The sequence below is a fragment of the Cupressus sempervirens genome, chromosome 3, assembly GCF_028749045.1.
Source record: "Cupressus sempervirens isolate cs-2001-9-10 chromosome 3, ASM2874904v1, whole genome shotgun sequence".
Taxonomy (NCBI): Eukaryota; Viridiplantae; Streptophyta; class Pinopsida; order Cupressales; family Cupressaceae; genus Cupressus; species Cupressus sempervirens.
In genome coordinates this window covers 712,524,762-712,549,541 of record NC_143120.1, presented here as the reverse complement: position 1 = coordinate 712,549,541, position 24,780 = coordinate 712,524,762, and the positions used below count along the sequence as shown (strand labels likewise).

Sequence of the window (24,780 nt, the reverse complement as noted above, 5' to 3'; positions counted from 1 at the left end):
CTAGGGGGTTGGAGTCCAAAGAGGTTGCCAAGGTAACCTTAGCATTGGCTCATCTGATGACACTTGCCCACTTACATAATAGATTTCCTACATGTCTTTGTTGCCTTTAGGATTAGATGATACTTGTGTCTTAGTACCTTTGAGATAGATTGCTATCAGGTATTTCCTTGACCCAGATGTTGGTTATGACTTGTGGATTGATATCTGTTAGGGACTTGAGACTATCTCCTCAACATAGTGGGAGTGGGCCATTTAGGTTCCACAAGGTCGAGTGGTAGTGCAGTTTTCTTATACCATTGAGATCTAACAATTGGATGTCATTGTTGAATGTACCTATGTAGTTGTTCCTTTCTTTTTGATCTTGTATTTGTGTTGGATGGTTATATTCTGTTATACTATACTTGATTTATCAGAGATCTTATGAGATGATGTATTTTATTGATGATGCATATTGTTTGAGCTTTTCATACCCTGTGACTTGTATAGTAGATGATTATGCAATCTGGTTGTGCCAAGTGACATCCTTTGTAATTGTATATTATTTATTGGATTCGTACTTGTGATTATTCCATGATGTGGATTTTGGTATTGTGTTAAATTTAATATTAATAAGCTTATAAATGTGATTCAATGTCATGGAACCCTTAGGAGACGTAATATATTTATGATAGCTATATGTATGTGAGTTATTGCTTTCGCTATATTATCTATTGATGTTATTATCTTTCAAAAAAAAAAGTTAGGAAAACTTAGTGAAACTTTAGGTTAATTTCTTTTGGGTTCCCTGGCAGGGCGTTATAATTTTCGAGCTCTCTTCTTGCCCCATGATTCTTCTAGATGATTCGCAATGGATGTTCGCCAAGTTTGCTCAAATGTGGCATGATTTTATAGTTCATTCTTTGTTTAATATTTGGAAAGGTTTTTGATTATTTATTTCTTTATTCAAGTGCAAGATAAACATGATATTATAAAAGTTATCCATTTCCAACCTCTTATTGAATGGAGCAACACTCTTTGTACTATTGCACACATGTTGCCTTCCCCTCATAGGAACCCATCTCCTCCTCAAGGTGCAAATGGGGTTATAGATATAATGGCGACTAAGCATAATTTTGATGGTTCACACAACTATTCTTAATGTAGAGGACATGGATGGTCCGAATTCACATGCACATCTTTAATTATTCCTTAGTCACATTATACATGTGCCTCATGTTCACCAAGTAATAGTAAGGTCCCTAGTTTATTATATCTTTTGTAAGACGTGATATAACTTGTCAAGAAACATAATGAAGAAGAAAATGTTACAAGTTGAAGAAAAATCCCTAATAATGAAGGCCTCTTGTATAACTATGAAATAATATCCTCCCTCCTCTAACTAATTGACTGCTCTTACTACATTATAATAAAAAATTAAAACTTTTTTCTATTTCAAAACTATAGTTTACATTAACTTCTTAGGTGCATTTACATTAGTATACAATAACTTTTTTTTTATTGGCATTATTCTAAAGGAATACCTATTATTAAAATTATCCATCTAAAAGTTTAAAATAAAAAATCACAAATGATTTTTTATCAAAAATCAAAGTATAGAATCTTTTTAATTTGATGAATACAATATTGGAGAGGACCCTTGGTCTACTTGGTAAAGTTTAATGGCTCCAAATGAACCCCACAAATCAAGCATTCATCAATTAACCAATAATAAAATAAATAATCAACTAATAATAAAAATAAAAATAAAAATAAATTGTTTTCTAATTGTCAATTAATTTGTAAGCACATCCGTCTAACTTAGTGCAAGGCGCGAAAAAAGAGAGTGAAACGTACAGCTCCGGAGGTAGAAAGTATTGCCAATTTCTTGTGTGAAGCGAATTCTAATCAAATTTGAATATCAGAGATGGAGTGTGCGATGAGCGGCAACGCCATCAAAACCCTGAACAGAGCCATTACCTGCTTAGCCAAGATTGGTAACGAGCTCAGCATCGAATGCCTTCCTGACAAGGTATGTTTTGATTTTTAACTTTTTCATTTCTTTATTTGACCAACGTTTCTGGTCTCTTTTTCACACGCTTTATACAGATAACCTAATTATGTCTTTCTATCGTTTATTCAGTATCGTACTTCTCATTTGCTCTCCCTAACGATGAAAAAACTTTTAAAATATATTTTTGAACTAAATATGAAGGAGCATGTAGTGAATTATACAATGTTTGGTTACTGCAGGTAAAGGTCATGTTCTAGGTCATGGCCATGGCAGGCATCATTAGTTATTTAATTTTTGACTGGTAAATTGCCCTGCTGGCTAGCCATTGACTTGAATGCCATACACGAAGGATGCTTCATCCGTTAAAGATGTTTTTCACTATATATATTTAATCTCATTAATATTTTGAGTGGGATTTCGTTTTCAAAAGACTATATCTAGGCATGGATCGTAGAGATTTCAACCTACGTTGCAAACTACTTACCAAACTATTTGCTTTTGTCATTTGTTTCCTTACATGGTTATTGTAGTTTACTGTTTTCAACAGTTGAACAAATTGAAACAATATGTATTTATCTCATTGAATGATATTAAACGTTTGCTAGGAGTGGTTGCAACAAACCTTAATTACAATTTGCTTAGAATTATCTTTGCCATTGATTTCAAATCAATTTGGACCCTTCATTGTAATTGAGAAGTCCATAAAAGACTTTGCCTTCTCATTTGTAAGGAGTTGGTCATTAGATAGGAGTTTAGAGGAAGTAGCAATAGTAGGAGGTGGAGATAATAAATTGTTGCCAAGGTTATGTTGAAGTTAATATACAATTCTCATCAAAGATATTGTGGATTCTTGTGTGTAGTTTCTATATTTTGCATGGTTTCTACTTCTCAAAGTTGTAGTTGAAGTTCATTGATTTTAATAGAAAAATGTGGAGATATCTGGTTAATTCCTTGGTTCATACTACATATTGTTGATTACAAATTTAGTGCATGGTTAGTCTGAGCCCATTTAAGCACTAGTTTGATAGTGGATGTTCAGTTGGATTGCGTCAGTATTGGGTATATGGCTATTATGATATGAAAATCCTTTGTTGCCTTGATGAAGGACATGATGAGAAGATGAAGGATTCGAAGGCCAAAGAAGACGCCACTAAGGTAATAAGGGGCTATGGTGCACAAAATGTAAAATGAGAGTCATAATATTACAAATTGTCCCAAAAACATATTTTGTGATATATACAAAGTTTTGGGACATTCTATCAAGGATTGCTTGTACAATTACAAAACAAGCATGCCAATGCTCTTTATAGAAGACAAACATTCTAACTCAAAAGATACATTGTTAACGCAACGAAATAACCAACAAAAGTGTGTAACCTGTTGGGTATTGGAATACAAGAGTGAATAATAATCAACAATAATAGTGAGTCAAGAAATTGAATTCAATACGATGCAAAAGGACACCGTATGATACAATGTCAATGCGATGAATAGGGGCACTTTGTTTGAGGATGTCAAATTAATAGGAACAAGGTGGGAATGCAACAATGCTATGCAAATGGCGTGAACTAGCCAACCACGAAGACAATTGCCTAAAATAAAAAGGCAATTTCACTTGTCACCCGAACACAAACCAAATGGCTACAATTTGAAACTCTCAAATGAAGAAATAAAGGCTTTAAGAAGCATAGGCGAAGATACAACAAGCCATGGCAAAGGAACAAAGAAGTTCCAATGAAATGCAAGTACTTGTAGAAAGTTTGAATCAAATAAAAATGTGCACCAAGAAGAACTTTGTTGATCTTTGTTCCTTTTCTCTATTGCAAAGATTCCATAACAAATATGTGTTTGACTACTTCTATTGTATCCCTACAAAAAATGACGAGCTTCACTAGTGAGCCCATGTTGAGAGAAGTTCCTTTGGCTTCATTGCAATGTTGAATTGGTTTATTATTTGATGATTTCTCTCTTTTGGTATTAGTCATTTGGTTTACGGAGTCTCTATTTTTTGTCTCACAATAAGTATGTATTGAAAACCCGTCTTCCTAACATTATATTATAGTCTCAAATGATCAAATATATGTGATATTGAGATTCTTCCTGACTTAAAATATACTTCATTTTAGGAGATTTTTTTTAGTTAATGACACATTATTAGATTGTGGTATTTCCCATTCTTCCTTAATCTTCCATTTTATATTGTTTTTCAATCTCTCACTTGTATTCCTAGTCAAGTTACTAAACATATGATCATCTTCTTCCTATATTCCTTGATATTGTATCTTTTTTAATTCATCATTCTTTCATTTTTTTGCACACTTGTATTGACTATAGGATCCAAATATTGTACATCTAAATTTAGGGGTTTTAAGTTTTCTAAGGGGGTTACAAATCCCTCAAATATTTTATCCATTGTGATTTTTAGGTTGGCAAAATCTAGTTTAGAGTGGGGTATTTGTGTTAACATGAGAAGTGGCAGAGCCTCCACACCACACCAATCTTTTTCCTATTATGTGCAAGAAATATCATACTTCTTAATCCTTCCTACTGGTTTGGTTAGAATTAATGTTGCTTTGTTGGTATGAGTGACTAACTACTTTGATGCTTCATTGAGCAGTTCACTCATTTGTTTTTCTCGATAAGATAAGATAAATTTATTAATGTCCAACAAGAGACCACAAATGGGTCTAAAGGACTGAAAAACATACAAACAAGGCTGCAACCAGTAGTGGGAGCACCAAATGGTGTTCGTGGAAAGAACAAAATAGGATAGTCAAAAGGCAGAACAAGGAGAACTTAAGTACTCCTCATAGGTGAGGAGTCCATCATCAAAGGATACGGTTTGGGGCGAAGGTGTGTGTGCACGCTCCCGTTCATATGAAGGAGTCACTAGAGGTAGGGTGATGTTGCTGAGTGTATCCTTAGCGAGGTCACAGATTTGGTGTGACTTGAAGAATGGCAGAGCGACCTCTTCGTCCCCTAGGTAGGAGACCAAGAGTGAAGGAGGTGATGAGCTGCTTTGAAGCTTGTCTTAGTGGGAGCTGAAGCTTAAGAGAGTGATCAGAAAATTGCATGGCCTCTTGGAGATAAAGGTCAAGACATCACTGATCAATGTAATTAAAGAAAGAAGGCAGTCTCATGTACCCCCTGAATAAACAATAGAATGTCCCCTTGATCTCATAGTGAATGGGGGAAAAAAAAACAAAATGTCTCTCCCTCTCCACCTCCCCAAGAGGGTGGAGGTGATAAATCCTTTCCTCTCTATCAATCTGATGGTTTATTTGTTTATGTAGCCAATGGGAGCCCACCCTAAAGGATCCCAAGGAGATGTGGAGGGCATGAGTCCAACGGCGTGTGAGGTATTGAGGGTGATTAATGATCCCGTCCTGGATAACCATTTAGTGCTCACTATAGAAAGCCATCCTTGGGTGGAGCTCCCTTGAAGGGTTACTCCGCATTGTAATGATATATTGTTTGCAGATGTCATTCATGACGTGCTCATTCGAGAGGGAAGGAGGTAAGCAGGGGCATCCAACGAGAACTGAAGGGGGAGAAGGCAGTCCATCAATATCCAAATTGAACAAAGAAGAGCAGAGGCTTGAGCGACCCAACAATGAGCTCACCTAGCTGGACTGGATTGCAACCATCTCGGAAGAGCAATAGACTGGATAAGAATATTTGCAATGACCCTTAGAGGAGTTTGCGAAGCCTCGAAGCAGATGAAGGTACCAAACCAAATCTTGAAGGATGAGCATCAAACTCAACAAATATGATATTGTGGGGGGTGGATCGATGACGATTGATAATGCGTCAAAGGAGGATAGTTGGGACTCTCTCAATCGAAGCTCAATTATATTCGAATAGAGGGCCCCACCAAATGATAGAGCTGTAGAGAATAGTTGGTCTGACCAAGAAGTCCAAGAGGGACATCTTGGTTGTGGTATTTTGAAAGTGTTGTTTGAACCACTATCTCTCAAGCATAGCCAAGGAACCAAGCCCTTTATCAACTCAAGGCTACATAGTAGGGTTGAAGCTAGGGTCCGAAGAACTTAACCCTCAAGTAAGTATAGGAGGAGGTGATCTTAATCTTAATGCCTTGAAAGTAGAATGGAGATGTAAGGTCTTTAAGCAATTGAAGACCATCACCCGGGTCTTGCCCAAGTTCACAACTAATTGCCATAAATCATAAGAGGCCAACCCATCAAGAAGTTGTTGACCTCTCTCTGCAGAAGAAGCCAAGGGAACCATGTCGTTGGCAAATAGCAAAATGGATGTCAAAACTTGGTGTAAGTAGCAACCATCACTAGGGAGCAAGAAGTCCAGGAGGAAAGACTCAAGCTTATCAAGATATGACACCCTTGCTTCACCCTAATGGTGCCTTGAATGGGATTTAGAAAACCCTATGGAGTCCTGAACCTGCCCACCACATTCTCATATAACCTCGTGGTAGCCGCCAGTAAAGTCTCAAAAATCCCAATGTCTCTAAGTCTTTGGGAGAGAGTTGTCTGAGGAATAGAATCAAATGCTTTGCGAAAGTCAACAAAGTAGCAATAGACTAGCGTCGAGCAGTGTCAAGCCTGTCCATGGTTTAAAAATCAATAGGAAAGCCAACCTACCCCCTAGTACGACAGTGTCGACGATCAAGCTCCATGGATAATATAGTATTCAACATGGTGACATAGAGTTTGACAAGCATATGCCCAACCATGATGCTCTAGTAGTTGCCAGGGTCCGAGGCCAACTTGGTCTTATGAATTAAATGGATAATGTGTAGTGACCAAGAGTTAAGAAAGCCAGTACAAATCACTCTATTAAAGAGAACTATGAGAAGGGAGCCCAAAACAATAATACCGAGGTTGAAGAGCTCCACTTGGAACCCTTCCTCAATACTGTCTTGCTATTGTTCATGTATCTAATTGCCTCATTAATATTGGAGAACGTGAAGAGATGGTTACGAGGTGTGGGGGGGGCTGGGGGTCTTGTAGACTCTAGAGAGTGGAGGTGTGGGAAACCAGGGAGCTGTGATCTAAGGTGGAGGGGAGAGGAGGGAGGCGAGGAAACAAGGTATGCCAAAAGAGTTTTGGAGACTACAAAAGAGAGTTACAGAGGTATCTACATTGCATCGTGAAGAACATTTGATTGTTATGGCGAAGAAGGTGACAGTAGTTGATCCTCAATTGGACGAACGAGGGGGAAAGAGTGGAGAAATTCAAATGGTGGAAAGACGTACAATCCCCATCTAACCATTGATTCATGGGGCAAGTACTATTGCACTTGTGGTTGTAGAAAGGTAGGAGGTCTAGTGGGGAATGGAGAGGGCGGGCTCCCACTTTTTGGTAGCCAATGAATTAAACATGGAGGGAGAACCCCTAGAGTCAGTGAAGGAATCCCAGGGAGGAGTTGTTTGAGGTGGTGGACGAAAAGGTCACGGTTGCTCTCGACAAAGCAAAAGGAGGTGCAGGTGGAGGGGGCCAACTTAGGAGGGGCAGTGAAGGGATGGAGGGAAGGAGGGGAGACCTTGAAGGTGAGGCTAAGAAGGGCATGATCGGCCAAGGGAAGGCAAGAAATAGTGGTGGTTGATGGAGAGAACAAAGGAAGCGCAAGAAAGAGCATATTCGACAACACTCATGCCGTCATAGTGAGGCCAATAGGTGAAAAGACCAAGCCTAGAAAAGTGAGAAACCCTGTTCAAGATTACCAAGTCCGAAGACTCGCATAACTGTAGCAGATGACGACCATATCTAGTGAAGGGACCTTGCCCATCCTCTGAGAATCGCTGCTAGCCTAGTCTGTTTGGATCTTATTCCATTGTACAAACCAAGTTAGACCTACGATCATAGAGGGGGGTCCAATAGTATCTGGTTTGTGCAATGAAATCCCCCAAAATGATCTTGTCACCCATGGCAAAAAATTGGGCAATGTGCTCATGAAGGTTTTTCGAAAGGGTCACCACTCTCTGTGTTATGAATTGCATAGTACAAGGAAGCTGATAGGAAATAACATACTATGATGAAGATGTCTCTGCAATGTGACGTTGTCCAACCAATGTGGATCCGCAAGAATTTGGTAGAATTGTCAGAATGAGCCACGAAAATCATACTAAAAAGGCACTGTTTGATCAAACAGGCAACCCTATTGGACCCCTTGACCTCACTGGATCATCTAACCTCATCCTTAAACGTAGTCAACCATTAATAATCGAAGACACACCTGGAAGAGGATGAATAGGGCTCTCATAAGTCTCTGTAACAAGAAGAATATTGATAGATTCAGGGACATCCTAAAAAAGACTTGACAAGGACCATAAAGAGTCATTGTTGTTCTGATAGTGGATAAGCAAGGAACCAGAGGGCGGCTCCGCCAAGTCCAATTGCTACTAGGATTGTTATTTGGGCTTGGTGGCTGTCCTCGATTCCCACCTAGGAGGAGGAGAATCCCGAATAACATCCCTAAGGTTCTTGATAACAACCCACTTCCCCTTGTGCTAGCCTTTGCTAGTAGACCTTGGGAATGCCTCAATTTTGTCACTTGTGATCTAGTGAGATCCTTGTCAAGATAGATCTTAGTGGGAAGCGGAAAAAGCTTTCTCCTTGCCGGAAGAGCCTGCAAGTAGTCAACAAGTGTGAGAAACCTTTGAAAGAGGGTGTTATCTTATCGAGTCTAAGCCATGTCGAGTGTAATATCTGTAATACCCAGTTGAACAGGGAGAGGCTCAAGGAGGAGGGAGGAAGACTTGAACCCGAAGGGCCTATTTGTTCAACTACAACCCCTATGGCGTACACATTTGTACTCCAATCTTCTAAACAATGTGGGTTCTCTCCTTTTTATTTACCTACAACAAACCTTGGCACAATTTACATTCTTAGCCTTTTCCATTCGTTTGTGGTATCCTTCTTATCTCTATAATGTTTCTTAAATTTCCTTTACTCTTATTTAACTCAATCACTAACTCAATGTTATCTTTGAAATCTCTTAATTGCTCATTATCTCTTTTCTTCACGAGTGTTAATGATTCGGAATTTGTTGATCCTTCCATGAATCCCATATGAATTATTCTTGTTCTACTTGTATTTGTCACATCTCTTCAAGGATCCCTTGAGAATCTCTGTGTACCCATTGGTCATCTCCTAGGTTCCTAACTTCCTCTCATGAGGCTTGGATCTAAAGGAATCTACAATAGATCCTAAGAAAAAATGTCTTATTTATAATGCCTTCTTTAGCAATTATTTAATCAAAGTAATTGATAGCCTTGTAAATTTGATCTATTCTTTATTGCTTGACTAGGGTTCCTAGCAATGAAACCAAATTTCAGCTTAGAAAATGGATTCACAAACTGAAGTTTTGTGTCATAATGTGCTACAAGTTGTAGTTATATCCCAATGTTTACAAAAGAACAGTATCCATACTTTTTTCAATAATGTATGTCCAATTGCAGTAAGATTGAAGAGTTGCAAATAACAAAAAAGAAAATTGCGCAATATCATTCACAACATAGTTCTTGCAATTTTGACATATATTCATTCATTAGTTAGCATATTCCATAATCTAATGTTCAACTCTTATCATTTTCCATCTTTTATCTTTTGTACTATATGTATGTTATTAACTTATTACAATATGGATGTGTTCCTTATCATCCTTATGTCTCCTAATTATTGTGGCATTTGAACTAGAGATTCACATTCTTCTTGTAATAGGTTGTTGTGGTCTAGACCTACTACTACCACCTACTAACTAAGCCCAAGATGCCTAAGAAATAGTTATTCTTGAAGATGTCACTAGTAAATCATTAGCCACTAATGAGACATATCTTGCAAATAGGGAAGCTCAAGCCACACCCAATTCCCAAAGTTGGTTGGGTTCTATTGTGGAATGTCACAATCAAATGCATGACTCATTTCCCTTAGACTTACGGGTGTCAATTGGTGCTTTGTCACCACTAGTCATATGTGCCTCCACCAAGCTAGAAGCTTCACCTTTCTTTCCTTCATTGTTGTTTCTTGTTGCTCCACTCTTTCGATATAAGCAAATTATGATATGCATACTTAAAGTACCCAATTAAAGGCTTACCTTCATTGGATCAAAATTATGGATAAGATTTTGAAGAAATTCTTTCAATCTCCAAGTTTTCCAATCTTCCTAAAAGATGCATGTGTATCGAAGAAGGGCACCAAATTCTCTATAAATTTTCCACATCTAAAATGATTTCATTTGCCACTACTGAGAAGTTTTTCAAATCCTTCGATGGCTTAGGAAGAATTTCTTCATCAATGTGTGAGTGTTGTCATCACGATAAAGCTCCCAGTGCCAATAATAAAGCTCCCAGTGCAATGGGTAACCTTTAACATGTCTTTAATGAAGCCTATGCTATTGGTTCCTAGGAGATCTTATAGACAAATGAAATTGAATCAGTGGTACACATATATATGTATATATGTGCATAATGTATCTATATATTTGTATAACTGTATAAGATCTAATAATACCAAATACTTGGACATAGTGTTGTTTAACTGATGCATATTGTGTTGTAGAGGTATCATGATATAGGTTTGATGCTAAACTGATCAGTTATTGTATTGCCATTGATGTCAACTCAAGTAATGTTGATTGATAGCTTACTAGGAGCATTGTTCTTGTATATGCAGAGCTGAATTCAGTTTTTGACAATGTTGGAGATTGAATTGGAGTTTGCAACTCAAATGGGAGGCTCAGAGATGTCCCTAGATGCAATGTCTATGATCGCACAAGTTGGAAACAAGTTTGGATAGAGTGATGATCGATTTAGGTGAGACAAAGCAACCAGGAAGAACATCCAGTCACAAACGGTGAATGATTGGACTATTCTATCAAATTTGTGTGGTTTCAAGTGTCATGGTTTGGATATATGATCTAGACTCAGTTGTTTGATTGATGTTTTGATCGCACAATGTTTCATTTACCAGAAGAAATGGTTTGGATGGATTGACAATCGTTTTGTAGGAAGTTGATAGAAAACTTAGAACAATTTATGTTTGATCCTTAATAGGTGATGTTACGTCCGACTTCGGTGAATCTTTTTGTGATCAAAGTGTTCTGGTTATGTGGTAGTATGATGTGGATCAATATTGTGGTCTCACATCGATTGTGGTGATCGAATTTAGTGAAGTCATGCATGTATGTTGGAACAAGTGAAAAAGCGTAAGTGTTCTTGGTCGGATCAATGTGCAATTGAAATTGGTGGCCGATTTGATCTAGTAAATAATGGATTAGGGTTTGGTAATATGTTTGGTGGGCTAGAGGCAAAATTCAAATGTAATACATTTTGGCTTTGGCTAAGGCAGTGTCCTAACAAGTGGAGAATATATTTATATTGTAGTATGATGTATTTACAAATTTGTAGATCTTGAATGTTGGGTGCGGTGGAGCAGGTGGTTGAGTGTCTTCGAAAAGAAGCAAGATCTAGGCTTAACTGGATCTGTACAAGCAAAGGAGAAGTGATATTCGCATATCATCTTCCTTGTTGAATCCTAATAGGCTCTCCAAGTTAAATCCCTTAATTGGGTTACTTTAATAGGGTGAGCAAGATCCTAACAGGTTTGAAGATTAATTCGCTTCACCGGATGACTCGTTAACTTGAGTTAGAAATTCTCCAACAAGGTTACTTCTAACAAGGTAAAGCTCCTAACAGGGCTAGAGGCAAATCCCTTTACTAGGTGACTCTTAACAGGGTCTTCTTTTAACTGTGCATTATTGTAAGCTCATAAAAGGGCTAGGCCTTTAACCAGATGTATTTCAGAACAGTGCAAATTACTTGTAGGTACTAATTCCCACCGTGGTTTTTCCCTTTGACCAAGGGTTTCCATGTGAAAAATACTGGTGTTATTGTGTTACTTGTGTGGATGCTTTCATGTGCTTTTTTGCTGATTGGTTCACAAGTTAACATTGGATAAATGTGGTTGAGTGTTTTATTGAGTAGATCTAATTTGGGTTAATCATTTGGTAATAAGTTGATAAAAGTTCGAGTCTAATAGATTACTAATTGACTCCCCCTCTCAGTAATCCTGGACCTTATAATACTTATACATAGACAATTACAACATACCTATTACAAAAATGTATTCTTGAACATTGAACAATGAATATTGAAGTTTTCATTTTGAACATTGAATAATGAAATACCTATTACCAATTACTATTGAAAATTCAAATTATTGACAAATAGAATATTATGATTTATCTTATAATTTTTTTTTATAAAGGTGATTACAATGAGGGGCATGATATTAAAAAAAGCACAAAAATCATGTCAAAATGTAGCAAAGGAAGGCCTCTAATCAGCCACCAAGGCAAACTCCTCATTGCTAGAACTGCCAGACTCCTTATTGTCAAGATCTGCCAAAGGATCACTGACCAGCCCTATATCTCTAGTTGTTGCTGTCTCATCTTGAATGGGGACTAGGGATGACGGATGTGTAGATGTCCTCGAGACAGTCGAGGGACGCCTGGCATTCTCTAGACATCTTAGGGATGTCTGCCTGTCTTCGTGTCCCAAGGGTGACTTGGTGGCAGGAAGGTCGTGGTGGGGGGATGTGTCCCCATGTTACATTGGGACAATCACATGTGGCCAACATCAAAGTTACGAATAAGGACATCCATTTCTACTAACCCCAACTATGATTAGGGATACACATCAATTACCAACTTTTGTGATTGGGGACAATCACATTGAATCACTATCACTCATCAAATGTTTTTGGGGATATACACATCCAATTTCACAATAAATACTTGTGTTTAGTGACACATATGCAATCACAAATAACAAATAAATTTGTTTGGGGACATATACATCTAATAAAAATTAGTATTTCTTGATTTTTCTAAGGAAATATATTTCTCCTTACTATTCTTTTGTGGAGGGTCTTCATTAGCCACTTCAAAGAGGCATTCTTAATTATTGTTTTCTATCAATGCCTTATCTGTATTGTATTTGCCATTGAGGATATCTTGAGCACATCCAATGCAGTTTATCATGACTTGCCCCATTTTCTTGCAATGCTAGCACAAAATTCTATCCCTGGAGAATCGATTTCCCTTTGAAGTAGAAGAATTAGATTTAGAGGAAATGGTTAACCTTGTTTTAGACAAGCATTACAATTTCTTCTATGGTTGAATCATTTTGCTTGGTTTCTTCATCAATGAAGGCAGAGATTATATCTTCTAGAGTAACATATACTTTTTCAATGTGAACACTATATCGCTATAGCTAAAAGGCATGCTATTCAACAAAATAGCTTTTGCGTTATCATCATCTATCTTGGTTTTTGTCTTAACTAGTTGATTCATCAGGGAACAAAATTTATTGTTGTGTTGAATAATAGTCTTTTTCCATAATTTTTAAGCAAGAATAGCTTTTTCTTTAGGCTCATGTTTACACTTGATGTCTCTAATTAAAATAAAATTGTGAGATCTTCCCATACTATGCCAATCAAATTTATTGCTATTCAACAAAATAGTTTCTTTGTCATCATCATCTACTTGAGCTTTTATTCTTAGCTAGTTGATTTGTCGATGAACAAAACTAACCTGTGTTTCAAACGGTATTACATTTTCCATCATTTTTAGCTGAAATAACCGTATCTTTGGGACCCTCTTTGCACTTGATGCATGCAATCCAAGCAAAGCATTGAGATCATCCCATACTTGCTTTACGGTTTTTGAAAGTCAGTGTGGTGGAGTACATATTCAATTTTGTAGTCCATTTTGCTATTTCATCAGCATGAGTTGGCTTTGGTGTGGCTCCATTCACCACATCGCAAGGATCAACGAAGGGCATTAGGATCACTTGTAACTTGATTTGCCATGCATGGAAGTCTTTACCTTCAAATTCTCCAATCAATGCTCTATTTTCCTCCTTGATAAAAGTCTTTACATAACTCCCCGCCCTCCTAATCATAGCAATGTCAAAGACCTTAAGTGATTGATACTTAATAAATCTTTCAAATAAATATAACTATATTTTTATTGCTCGGTAAAAGATGATTTTATTATTATAATATGATATGAAGTACGAACTTAAGATCATTTAGATTGTCTGATGATGTTCCAATTTTCTCCACAATATTCCGTCACCTTGAAACAATCTAAACATCAGATAGTACACCCTTCACCCGTATAGTTCAGATGAGCATATACATAAAAACCCCCCATGACAAACTTGTCTTCCAGACCCTGATAACATTCCACCCAATTTACAAGTCCTTGAGACAACCTATTGGTAATAGCAAAATATCAAAAATTCTAGACTTTATGTAGTTGTCTGGATACACAAAACACCAAGAACCCTAAATTTGCAATGAATCGTGTTGCCATTTGCACCCCAAAACAAGAAACTTATCCATAGAGTGGGACGTGCATGAATCTATATACAAGAACCACAATATGATTTGCCATCAGACCTAGACAACTTTTCATAATTTACTACTATCCCTGCCAGTTCAAATGTAATGCTATGACCAAAAAAGCACTTGACACACAAGAAAGTAGAGAAAACTAACAAGGTGAAGAACTACCTTGCTGGAAACACTAGCATACCTGAAACCCTCATTCACAGAAACTGAAACACCATGGAGTCCAAGGGAGGAAGTGCCACAATTCAAGGATCGCTTGCTGCATCTTTAAAATCATATTTCCCAACATGGCTTCTTGCTGAAGCTCTGTGAGTGTTTCTCTATCTCTAGCTTGAGAATTTCTTCTTCCTCGACCTCTACCGCGAGTATCACCTCCCCAGTTTCATCCACAGGTAGTGTCAACTTATCCTTGACCAGGAGCACACACATTTTGCCTTGCTTCCTTCCTTTCCTTCATATTCTCCCAGGTTCCAGTTACTTTCAGCTTGGGAATATCTGGGTTAATCTGATTTCTTGGAATTCCTACTACTACTTCCAATTCCTAGTCATGTACAAAGTCCACTAGCATGCTGAGGCTTTATGGGCTTCCTCCTTCTTCTTTAGACCATCACCCAAAGAACGATTCAGTAGAAAAGGGTGCACTAGGGATGGAACCCCAAACAACCCTATCCAATCATCTCGTGCTGCTACAAAACCTTGCCCTGGAATTGCGTAGTGCAAGATTTCTTCTAGTCCCACTCTCCACTCTGGTTTCGCACAACGCTCAACAATTTGCTTCACCTCCCCCCTTGGATGCAAAATACAAGCCCCAACCACAAAAAAGAGCCACAATATCAGTATTTCTGTGCCATTTGAAACTGGAAATTGCATACTGCACACCTAGAAGGGCCCAAATGATGTTGATAAAACCGTGTTCACAGAGGTAAAAACATGTCTTAACCTTTCCTCTGTAACTGGCCCCTTAAATGCCATCTGTTGCTTCTTGGTATTGAAACTAATGTTTGCTTCCATGGCCTTTTCCTTCACCACACTGCACAAGACAATTGGGATGCAGCTGCTTGCAGAAGATAATGAGAATGAACACATCAATTGTGTAGATGGGAAAGTAGAGTTGGTTGTCATTAGTCACATTAAGTGCAACATGTGCAAGGACAATTGAAAAGCATTCACTCTCCACCATTTGAGTGCGATGTTGTCCTTTCCTGTCCTTCAAAATCTTTACCAACTCATACTTCTCATATCACCACTTCCCTGCTTTGTAGCCATACTATTGTCACATCCTCCAATGTTGTGGTTGCCATTTCATCTGACAATTTGGGCCCTGTTGTCGTCACATCCGCCTATGTCATGGTTACCATGTAGACTGTCAATTTGGACAATGAATACGCCAGTGAGTTTCCTTCCCAGTAATTATAGGTGATTTTGAAATTAGAAAACAGTGCCAGCTTCTTTTTGATAGTTGAGATAAATTTTTGTAATCCCCATGTATATGAAGTGCTTGATGCAATAGCATTCACAATGATTTGCAAATCACCTTCCAAGTGCAAAATTTTCCCCCAATAATTTCTATGCCAATTCAACCCCTAGAAGTGTTGTTTGGACTTCAGCTTCATTTTCAGTCCCCTCTAATCTTTTGCATTCCATCGCAAGAATGTTACCATCTGAGTTTCTAGCCACACACACTGCTCCAGACAGACCCAGATTGCCTTTGCAGCACCATCAAAAGTGATTTTAACCCAGCCCACTTCTGGGGCTTCCCACTTCACTTCTTCCCTATTCACTCTTGGTGGATGAAACCTTAAGAATCCATTAATGGGTAAATATATAACTATTAAATAAACTCTAATTTAATATTTACATAAAAAATTTCTTCATTCTACTGAATTTAATTTTTTTACGAGTTTAAGAAAGACGATGTACCATCATATCTTGACTGTGCGTGAAGACTTTCAAAGTTTGTATTTAAGACTCTCAGTGAATTGTCAACAATACATTTCCAAATGTTTGCCCAAATGACATCTGTACTAACAATTAAAGACAAATGTTTTCTAAGATGGTGGATATTGCTCAATGATAAATCACCACACAAAAGCAAAAACAAGTTCTCCAAACCTGCACGCTGAAATGACATTCATGCCCCCATTTTCCATTCGAAATTGCTTTCTTGTTATGCAAAATATATTCCAAGTGTTTTTGGGTTTTGCTCTCCTTTGTCTAAACTTTCCAAATCATTTCGAATTTTTACAATTTGTTAGGATTTCAAAGAGAAATTGCAATTTTACTAAACTGGGAGTAAAGAAGATATTTAGATGCCCAGCCCTGATACCCATATCAGAGATTTGGGCAGAAATTATAGGCACTATATAAAAAAATTGGCCCAGAAAATATTATTATGTTTCAATATGTTCATTTCATCAATGCATTTACATATTTATAGAACTTGTATATCATATATTATAGGAAACCTCCTATAACAACAGCATTAGATAATTACGGGTCTAACAAATAAATAAACATAGATAATTGCAAGATTAACAACTAAACAAACTCAGCACTCTCAATTAATTATTTAATGGCACACTAACAATCCTATGGGAATGATTTAATTTTCTCAACAGACCTGGACATTCTGAAACTGGGGGCAAAAATCTCTATATCAACATACGTGAACTCTGGACCCATACTTCAACAAGCAACTTAGGTTACCTCAAATACCATTATATAGTATAAATACTTGTGTTGTATGCCTGATTCTGTACTATTACAGTCCCATATATTAATTGTAAGAGTTGGCTATGAAAGTAGCCACCCATGATCTAGAGGCAATGGAAAGCACAATGGTAAGAGAAAATGATATGATAAGAATTAACAGTACTCTTATCGAGAATGCAATACAAATCAATATAATGAATAGAATATTGGAAAATTGGATGAACATTACATAGGAGACCCCTTGCTTATATAGCCAAGGTGGAAATGTTGGAGTGAATGAGGCAATGACAAGTGTTATTGTCTCATCGCATGATAATCGTCCACCCAAAGGTAGAACCACATGTCCCCCACAGGTGCGTAATCCTTCAATGTGTAATAAATTTGTGCAATATGTGCAACAAAGGTGGAGGGTGATAAAGTGATAAGTTGAAAAAAGGTGGATCATCCACCTAAGGTGGAAAAGTCCATCCATATAAGAGGATATGCTAAAATAATAGCATGATAAGTCCACTTAAAGTGGAAATGCTCCAACTACTCCTATGCAATTCCCTAAGTAAGCTCAAGTAAAGTGTAATTAGTACCTAGTTGTGAATTAAACAAGGTAAAATACCTTAATTATACCAACTTTAATGCATCTAACTTAAGTGTCGGAAATTTAGTATATACTTAAATACCCTAGACATGCATTGCATGTATTTTCTGGTCTTCGAAGTTTGTTTCTGTCCTTGTTATAACTGCTCTAACTTCTTTTCAGATGATTTTTTGGACCCTCAATTCTTCTCGGTCAGCATTTTTAGCAATGACATTCAAACCACAGTTTTTTGATACAGACAGGCTTTCTACAGCCCAAGCTCAATGTAGCGTTCTCCTCAAGGTATGAAGGATTTTTCTTATTTACATGTCAGTGCACTTTCAGTTACAGCAATTATACCATGTAGGGGTTAGGTGTTCATCTTTAACATGGAATTTTAGGCTGTTTGTACTAATTTTAGGACACCACCATCTAGTATGGATCGATTGTCAGTGTGCTTGCCGGAGGCGGAGGCAACAAAACTGCAATGGACTTTGGATTGTTTAAATGGTGTGTTTATGAAAGTAAAGACAGCAGATTGCAGTTTGTTTTGGTGAATATTTATGAAAACTTAACTGATTCAATTTTACTAGCTCTCTGATGGTTGTGCTTTGCTGTAGGCATCCGAAAGACTTACTCAATTGTTTGTAATTATCAACCTGATCTTCAACATCTGGCACTTGATCGGACTCAATTTCCCAGCCATTTGGTTGTAAAACCTCGTGATTTAAACAGATTACTGTGTAATTTCCAGTCTTCACTTCAAGAAATAACCCTTATTGCGACTGAGCCAACAGCCTTACCTTCAGAAATGGATAACTCTACAGAAGGGAAAGCTATTGAGCTCAGAAGCTACATAGATCCAGTTAAAGGTAAAAAGATACCAGGACTGTTCTGTATGATGTTTCCTAGGGCTTTTTCCATGACAGGTTTATAGAGCATTAATTGAATGGGAGATGATTCATTATTCATTTGCTTATTTTCATGAGTTATGTTGATTATGTTTAATCATTCATGGGCAGTGGTATAATTTGTAAATTCTCTGCAACCCAGAAAACAGTGAGGGTGCACTGCATACCCAACTTTGGATTGATCCCACTGAGGAGTTGCAGGAGTATTGCCACAGGGGAGCGGTAGTTGATGTAACTTTTAGCATGAAGGAACTGAAGGTATTGTCAAACATACATCTGCAGAAACTGTCTGAATTGAAATTTAGTTTTGGTTTGATAAATTGCTCTAGCAGCATTCTCAGTCAAAAAAACACAATAAGATGTCTCATATTGAAGTCTATTTTTTTAACATTGTACCCTACTCTCAGTTATGCGTGTTAACTTTTTTGCTGTTAAATTCTAAATCCAAACTTTGAGAATCTATTATAATTATGTTTCATTAATTTAACAGTCATCATAACCTAAATACAGTTTTAATTTTAGTAGTGTGATACTGAACAACTAATGGAGCTGTCTATCACTATATGTACTGGTAACATTTATTTTTAAAACTTCATGGTATTTAATATAAGTTGATTTGCTAGTCCCATCCTTTGGCTGAAATGGCAGGCCTTTCTTTCTTTCTGTGAAGCATGTGAAGCTGGTATGCATATGTTTTTCGAGAAGGCCGACGAGTAAGCAATCTGGGTGTTTTTCATATGTTATGCAATTATATTGGAAACTTACGTTTAAGATCTGGAAGTTCAACAGCCCTTTTAAAAAAATTGTTAATGGATTTTAATCCTTACATTTTTGGTTGTATCAATATCTCAGGCCTATCCTATTGGCACCTACGTTTGGATTGGATGATGGCGCAAATGCAGATTTTGATGCCACACTTGTCTTAGCAACCATGCTAATTTCACAAATTAGAGAAATGGACAAGTCAGAGCGGATCCCTGTCGAAAATAGGGTCTCACAGCAGCAGGACCACGGACAAGGGCGTCCTGGATTTCAAACACCTCATAACCATATTAAACATATTAGTGGACAAGCTGTCCCCTCAGCTGGCTCTGGACCACCTTCTGATCATACTAGAATCTGGTCAAATATATCTGGTGGGTACTTGCTGATAAGGAAGAAGTGTCTATATGTTTATCCTATCTCTAGCTGTGGAAGTGTGTATCTGTGTAGCATCTGGTTGCAACTTACATTCAAGATTGAATTTTGACAAACACCTAATGTTGGGCTTACTTCTTGAGCAGGTAGTGGCACAAAAAGTGTCAGTGGGGAAGAAGCAGATCATCCTATCATGCGGGACAGTGCTGATGCAAGTGAAGAGATTCCTACACGCATTCAAAGGAAACAAACACTTAATCAGTTTTCTGTGAGACAAGATATGAGGGGGACATCACCTCAACCGTATCCTATAATGACATTCAAATGATTTATATTGCACTATAATTTTTGTGCCATCTAACTTGCATTGTGCTTAGAAAAAATTAGAAAAAATAGATACACATAATAGTTATCAAATCTCGGATGACTAATTTTAAATTTTGATCAGATTTGACTAATAAGAAATATATCACACAAAACAGAAACTGAGTTTATGTGCATTATTAAGTTTGGAAATAACATATTGTCAGTTAATTTCCTTTGGCGGCTGTAGGGACATTTCATAGGTCCTCCGAATCATTCACTTGCATCTGTTTACAACAAACAACTACAATATTCATTATAACGGCTAGATTCACTGTACTTTAATTTCTAACAACTGATTCAAGTCTATTTCCGGATCCCTCAAAACTATATGTATGTTTTACTGGCAACAGGCTTGCATGAGAAATAATGAGAACAAAAAGATGGAATTAACTTAAGAAGCTTCTGTTTAGACCGTGCATGTGTTTTTAGCATCAATGCTTTGGATCACACTTTGTGATCCATCATCAGGATTTAAGAGAGAGCAAGAGATGCTAAAATGTGAGATCTTATATCTTTACATCTTGTGCTCTCGCTTACATCCCGATGATGGATAATGGAGCATGATCCAAAATGTTGATGCTGAAAACATTTACACAGTCTAAAATAGAAGCCTCTAAATTTAATTTTAATTAATTGTGGAAATCTGACAACACAAAAGATGGAATACCTTAGCCACTTGATTTTGTTAAATTTGTTGAAATAACATACTGACAGGTGATCTCATCTGCTGGCTGTAGTTAGAGATTTCATAACTCTTCCAAATTATCCACTTGCATTTGTTTAGGACAAGCAATATTCCTATTAATAGCCAGATTCATCAGAAATCTCTTGTAAGTCTGTTTTCTGATCCTTTAAAGTGTTATAAATGTTTTAGCTGAAAAAGAGACTTGCATCGGAAATAGAGAGAATGAAAGGATAGAATACCTCAACATCTTGGTTGAGAAAAATAGACAGACAATGCATTGTTTGATTTAAAAATATTTTGGAAGCTGTATACTAGAAAGCAAATCCCTCCAAGGGGATGGACAGCACACAAAAGTACCTCTATGACAAGCTATCTCTAGGCAAATGAGAGAGCAAACATCAATAACACAAAAGATAATCTTGTTTAGTATGCCTGCCCTAAACAGCCCTGCCTTCGTCTCTGCCATTACATGTAATTGGTTGAACATGGTTTATACGATGAGTAGAAAACCTTGCAGAAAGGCATCCCTCTTAATTTCTGATTGTTCATTTATGGTTTTTGGCCTGTTTACATAGGTATAACTGAGACCTAATTTTGATGTTATCAATTGGCAGGCTAAATGTGAAGTGGGACAAATTTCATGACTCGTTTAAATCCATTTTGATCATGGAGTTTATTAATCTGAACCCATAGTAATTTACTAATTTGTAACTGATGATATTATTGAATATTTTGTATTATCAGATATGTGATGCAGTCCTGTTTTATATGAAATGACTTGACTTCTGTTAATCTTTCTTTTGAACACAGTGAAGGCAGTAAAAATCAAATGGCATTGCTCATGTAATGTAGTCATTCTTTAATGCTTGCTGTATTTCAGCAGATTGCAGACACTTAATATTAATTAACGGGTCACAGGGATATGTCCCTGGCTAAGTATTCTTGTGGTGATGGGAAGGGAATGAGATGTTCCCCACCTTGTGGGGAAATGCTTAGCGATGCACTGATAGCCTGAGGGACATCCAAGGGATGTGAGGCATCCCCCAACAACACCCTAAAATATAGTCTATTAAATAAAAAAACAAAGCTACTGAACAATTTAAACATGAATTTTCTGGCATCAATTTGGCAAAAGTTAGATACAAGGGCATTGCTGGTTAGTAGCAAGGATTAAACTTAAATTTGCAAAACACAGCCATTAATTATGGTTTGGAATCCTTTGAATGGAAAGCAAACTTGTTAGCTTATTGATGGTCAAAGGGTTATTTTAATCCCAGCTCAGACCCTTGTTCAAGATGCAGGTTAAGTCAACATTAAACTGCTAAGCATGGAAAGCTACAAGTGTCAAAGAGAGATCTTTATCCTATGCATTTTGGAGAAAATACATTGACTCATTTGAACTTAATTTATTTGATTAATGTTTTCAGTGTCTTCAAGACTGAACAAACGTAATGTTATGAGTTAAACTTACCTATGTGATAATTAAATATGATTTAGACTGATTCATGTTTATTTTTTTAGTACATATTTGAATTTTCATATTTTCAAACTTCAGGGTCCTTTTCATTTAAGTTATCTTGGTATTTTTTTAAATTATTAATTTGATAGCATCTCTCCACCATCCCTGAAATCTGGAAAATTATATGCTGTCCCCAGTTCTTGGAGAAACACTGAAAATAAATGGCATCGTCCATGAAAATTCTATGATTGGTTCATGGCCACTCTTGAATCTAATAGGTGTAACTAACTATTACTGCCACCCAATGCTCAAGTAGGATTGCACTGGAGGGTAACAGTATCCTGTAAATTCACTTGTTTCAAGTGTATGCATGTCAGTGTCTAGATAGTGTGGGACACATTTCCACATTTCCTTGGATGTAGTGGAATTTTTGTTGGTCCATCCTGTTCCGGAAGGGTTTGTAAAGGATGCTTTTTTGTTTTTTAGTTATGCCCCTTCCATGTCAAATAGGGACTTGCCAGAAATTGTTGTCAAAAGTAAAACTAACAATTCTTTAGATATTTTTCTCACCATTATTCCGGTTTTTCCCCTCCAATCAATGTACATTTCATGGTAAAGAGAGCAGTATAAATGAGGAATCATACACGGGCAGCGAGATGTGCTGCATCTTATTTTTTATTTGGTATTCAGGATTTCACTTTTTAGGATGCTAGGGTATTCTAACTGTTCCTAAATTAATTTATCCCCTGGTTCTAGTTGCACAGAATGGACAAGAGGGAAGTGAGTCTGTTTCTAGTCCCTTCATAATGCATGCATATATTTCATGATCATGTCTTTCTCCTAGCTGCAATGTTGTGGGTTTAAAATCATTTTTGTTTGCAGCTTTTCAAATTTACCCTTGTCTCTATTCAGTATGGTTTTTCTTTAATCAATAATACACAAATCCTCTAGTCCAGTTTTGTCTTCTGGTGGAAGGGGAAGTATAACTGAGAGACATGATATGCACCCACAAGAAGGTATTATGGCTTTAGGCATATGTTTCTTGGCTTCTTTCAATGTACAGTTCTATTTATGGGTAATCTTTAGTTTTATTTTTATATTTACTTTGAGGCAAAATAAATATTATGTGCCAGGGTATGATGCGTATAATAAGTAGTTTTGTTGTAGTTCTAGTCTCTATACACCTTCCTTCACATTAAAGGCTGATTATTGCCTCAATTTATCTATTTCTATGAATATGTGGTTCTTTGAGCAATATAATGGAGTTCCTTATGTTTTATATCTGCATTTCTGTTTGACAGGTGGAGTGGTGAATGTTAATCCAATGATTTATCAGAGACCTTCTCAACCTAATCCAAGCAATTGGATTAGTGCAAACTCGGAGGATGAAGATGGAGATGAAACTGATGTTTGTGTGCGTTCAACACCACCGCGAAAAATGGGTCCTGGCTCTCGTTGACGAGATTGATTCTTATCTTTTCAATCTCCAAAGCAGGCACGACCGTCTAAAACCTAAATCTCCTCAAAATCATTGTAGTGCTTTGAGGTAAATGCTAAAGAATATGACCAGTGGCATATCTCTTAAGCTCAAGAATCCAGAGAAGTCGGACTTTTTAAAAATGTTATATTACATTCCAAGGATCATGTGTATGCCGTTTATACTTATGCATTCATCATTTATGTCACCTCTCTTTATATCTTCTATATGGTGTGAGATTTTGAAATTTCTATGAAAACCATGAATCCCCAAGATAGATAATTTGGGTGTGAGATTGAATATAATTGTGGCTGGTATTGTTTAGGTTGGATCCCTGGGCACTTTTTTGTGTCATACATTTTGATTGTAGTCTTGTTAGTTAATGCTTGGCAGCTTGGCTGCAGTCGGGCCTTCTTCCTTCTAGGATGACATTGTATTCGTGTCTACCTACTAGCTTGCTTTTTAATAGGGTTGGGACACTTGCTTCCCCTTTTGTTTGATAGAAAATATAGATGATTCATGCACTACCTATAAAATAAGTTTCTAATATCCCCATAAAATATATAGCTCACTCAAACCAAGTAGGACATGCAATTTATGAATCCACAATATAGATGATTTGGGTGTGAGGTCGAGTATGATTGTAGCCGGCATTGTTTAAGATGGATCCTTGGGTATTCATTTGTTTCACGAATTTTGGTTATTGTCTAGTTAGTTTGTGCTTGGCAGCTTTTGGGTGTAGTTGGGTCTTCTTCATACTAGCTTGCTTCGAAATAGGGTCAAGACATGTTGATCTGAGTTTTGTTCCACCACAACATACAAAATCAAATATTTAACATTCCAAGATGAAATATCAAATTTACAACTCTCTTGAATAAGGATTCTCATATGCTAAACAATGTAAATAGATTTTGTGATCAAATGGAACAACCTCAAGGTTCCTTATGAATCACATATAGTTGTGATTATCAAAAAGGGACTTACACTGCTCAATTAGTGGATATCAACTTGATTTTAAGTTCTCTAATCACCTCCAACCAAACAACTACAAAGAGATAAAAATAGAATGTAAGACAATGT

At 37.0% G+C, this 24,780-nt stretch overlaps 1 protein-coding gene across 6 annotated transcripts; it reads left to right on the top strand.

The window, feature by feature from the left end:
• Positions 1–1,796: 1,796 nt before the first annotated feature.
• Positions 1,797–23,908, top strand: LOC149568749 (uncharacterized). Of its 6 annotated transcripts, none has more exons than XM_089821646.1 (11): positions 1,830–2,008; positions 2,230–2,291; positions 17,849–17,968; positions 18,067–18,175; positions 18,286–18,537; positions 18,719–18,834; positions 19,225–19,289; positions 19,429–19,712; positions 19,860–20,016; positions 23,175–23,239; positions 23,525–23,908. In XM_089821646.1, the coding sequence occupies exons 3-11, from the start codon at positions 17,849–17,851 to the stop codon at positions 23,680–23,682; spliced, it is 1,326 nt and encodes a 441-aa protein (XP_089677772.1). In that variant the 5' UTR covers positions 1,830–2,008; positions 2,230–2,291; the 3' UTR covers positions 23,683–23,908. The 6 variants fall into 6 exon arrangements, with proteins under 6 accessions (XP_089677771.1, XP_089677772.1, XP_089677773.1 ...); XM_089821647.1 differs by having other exon boundaries at positions 1,874–2,008; positions 18,087–18,175; XM_089821645.1 differs by lacking the exon at positions 2,230–2,291 and having other exon boundaries at positions 1,797–2,008.
• The last annotated feature ends 872 nt before the right edge of the window (positions 23,909–24,780 follow it).

Bases quoted from the DNA above. Each gene is read 5' to 3' on its own strand.
- LOC149568749 (XM_089821645.1), top strand. From the start codon at position 1,904: ATGGAGTGTGCGATGAGCGGCAACGCCATCAAAACCCTGAACAGAGCC. The intron at 18,538-18,718 runs GTAAAAAGATAC...TCTGCAACCCAG, and splicing joins CTACATAGATCCAGTTAAAG to AAAACAGTGAGGGTGCACTG. The intron at 19,713-19,859 runs GTGGGTACTTGC...CTTCTTGAGCAG, and splicing joins AATCTGGTCAAATATATCTG to GTAGTGGCACAAAAAGTGTC.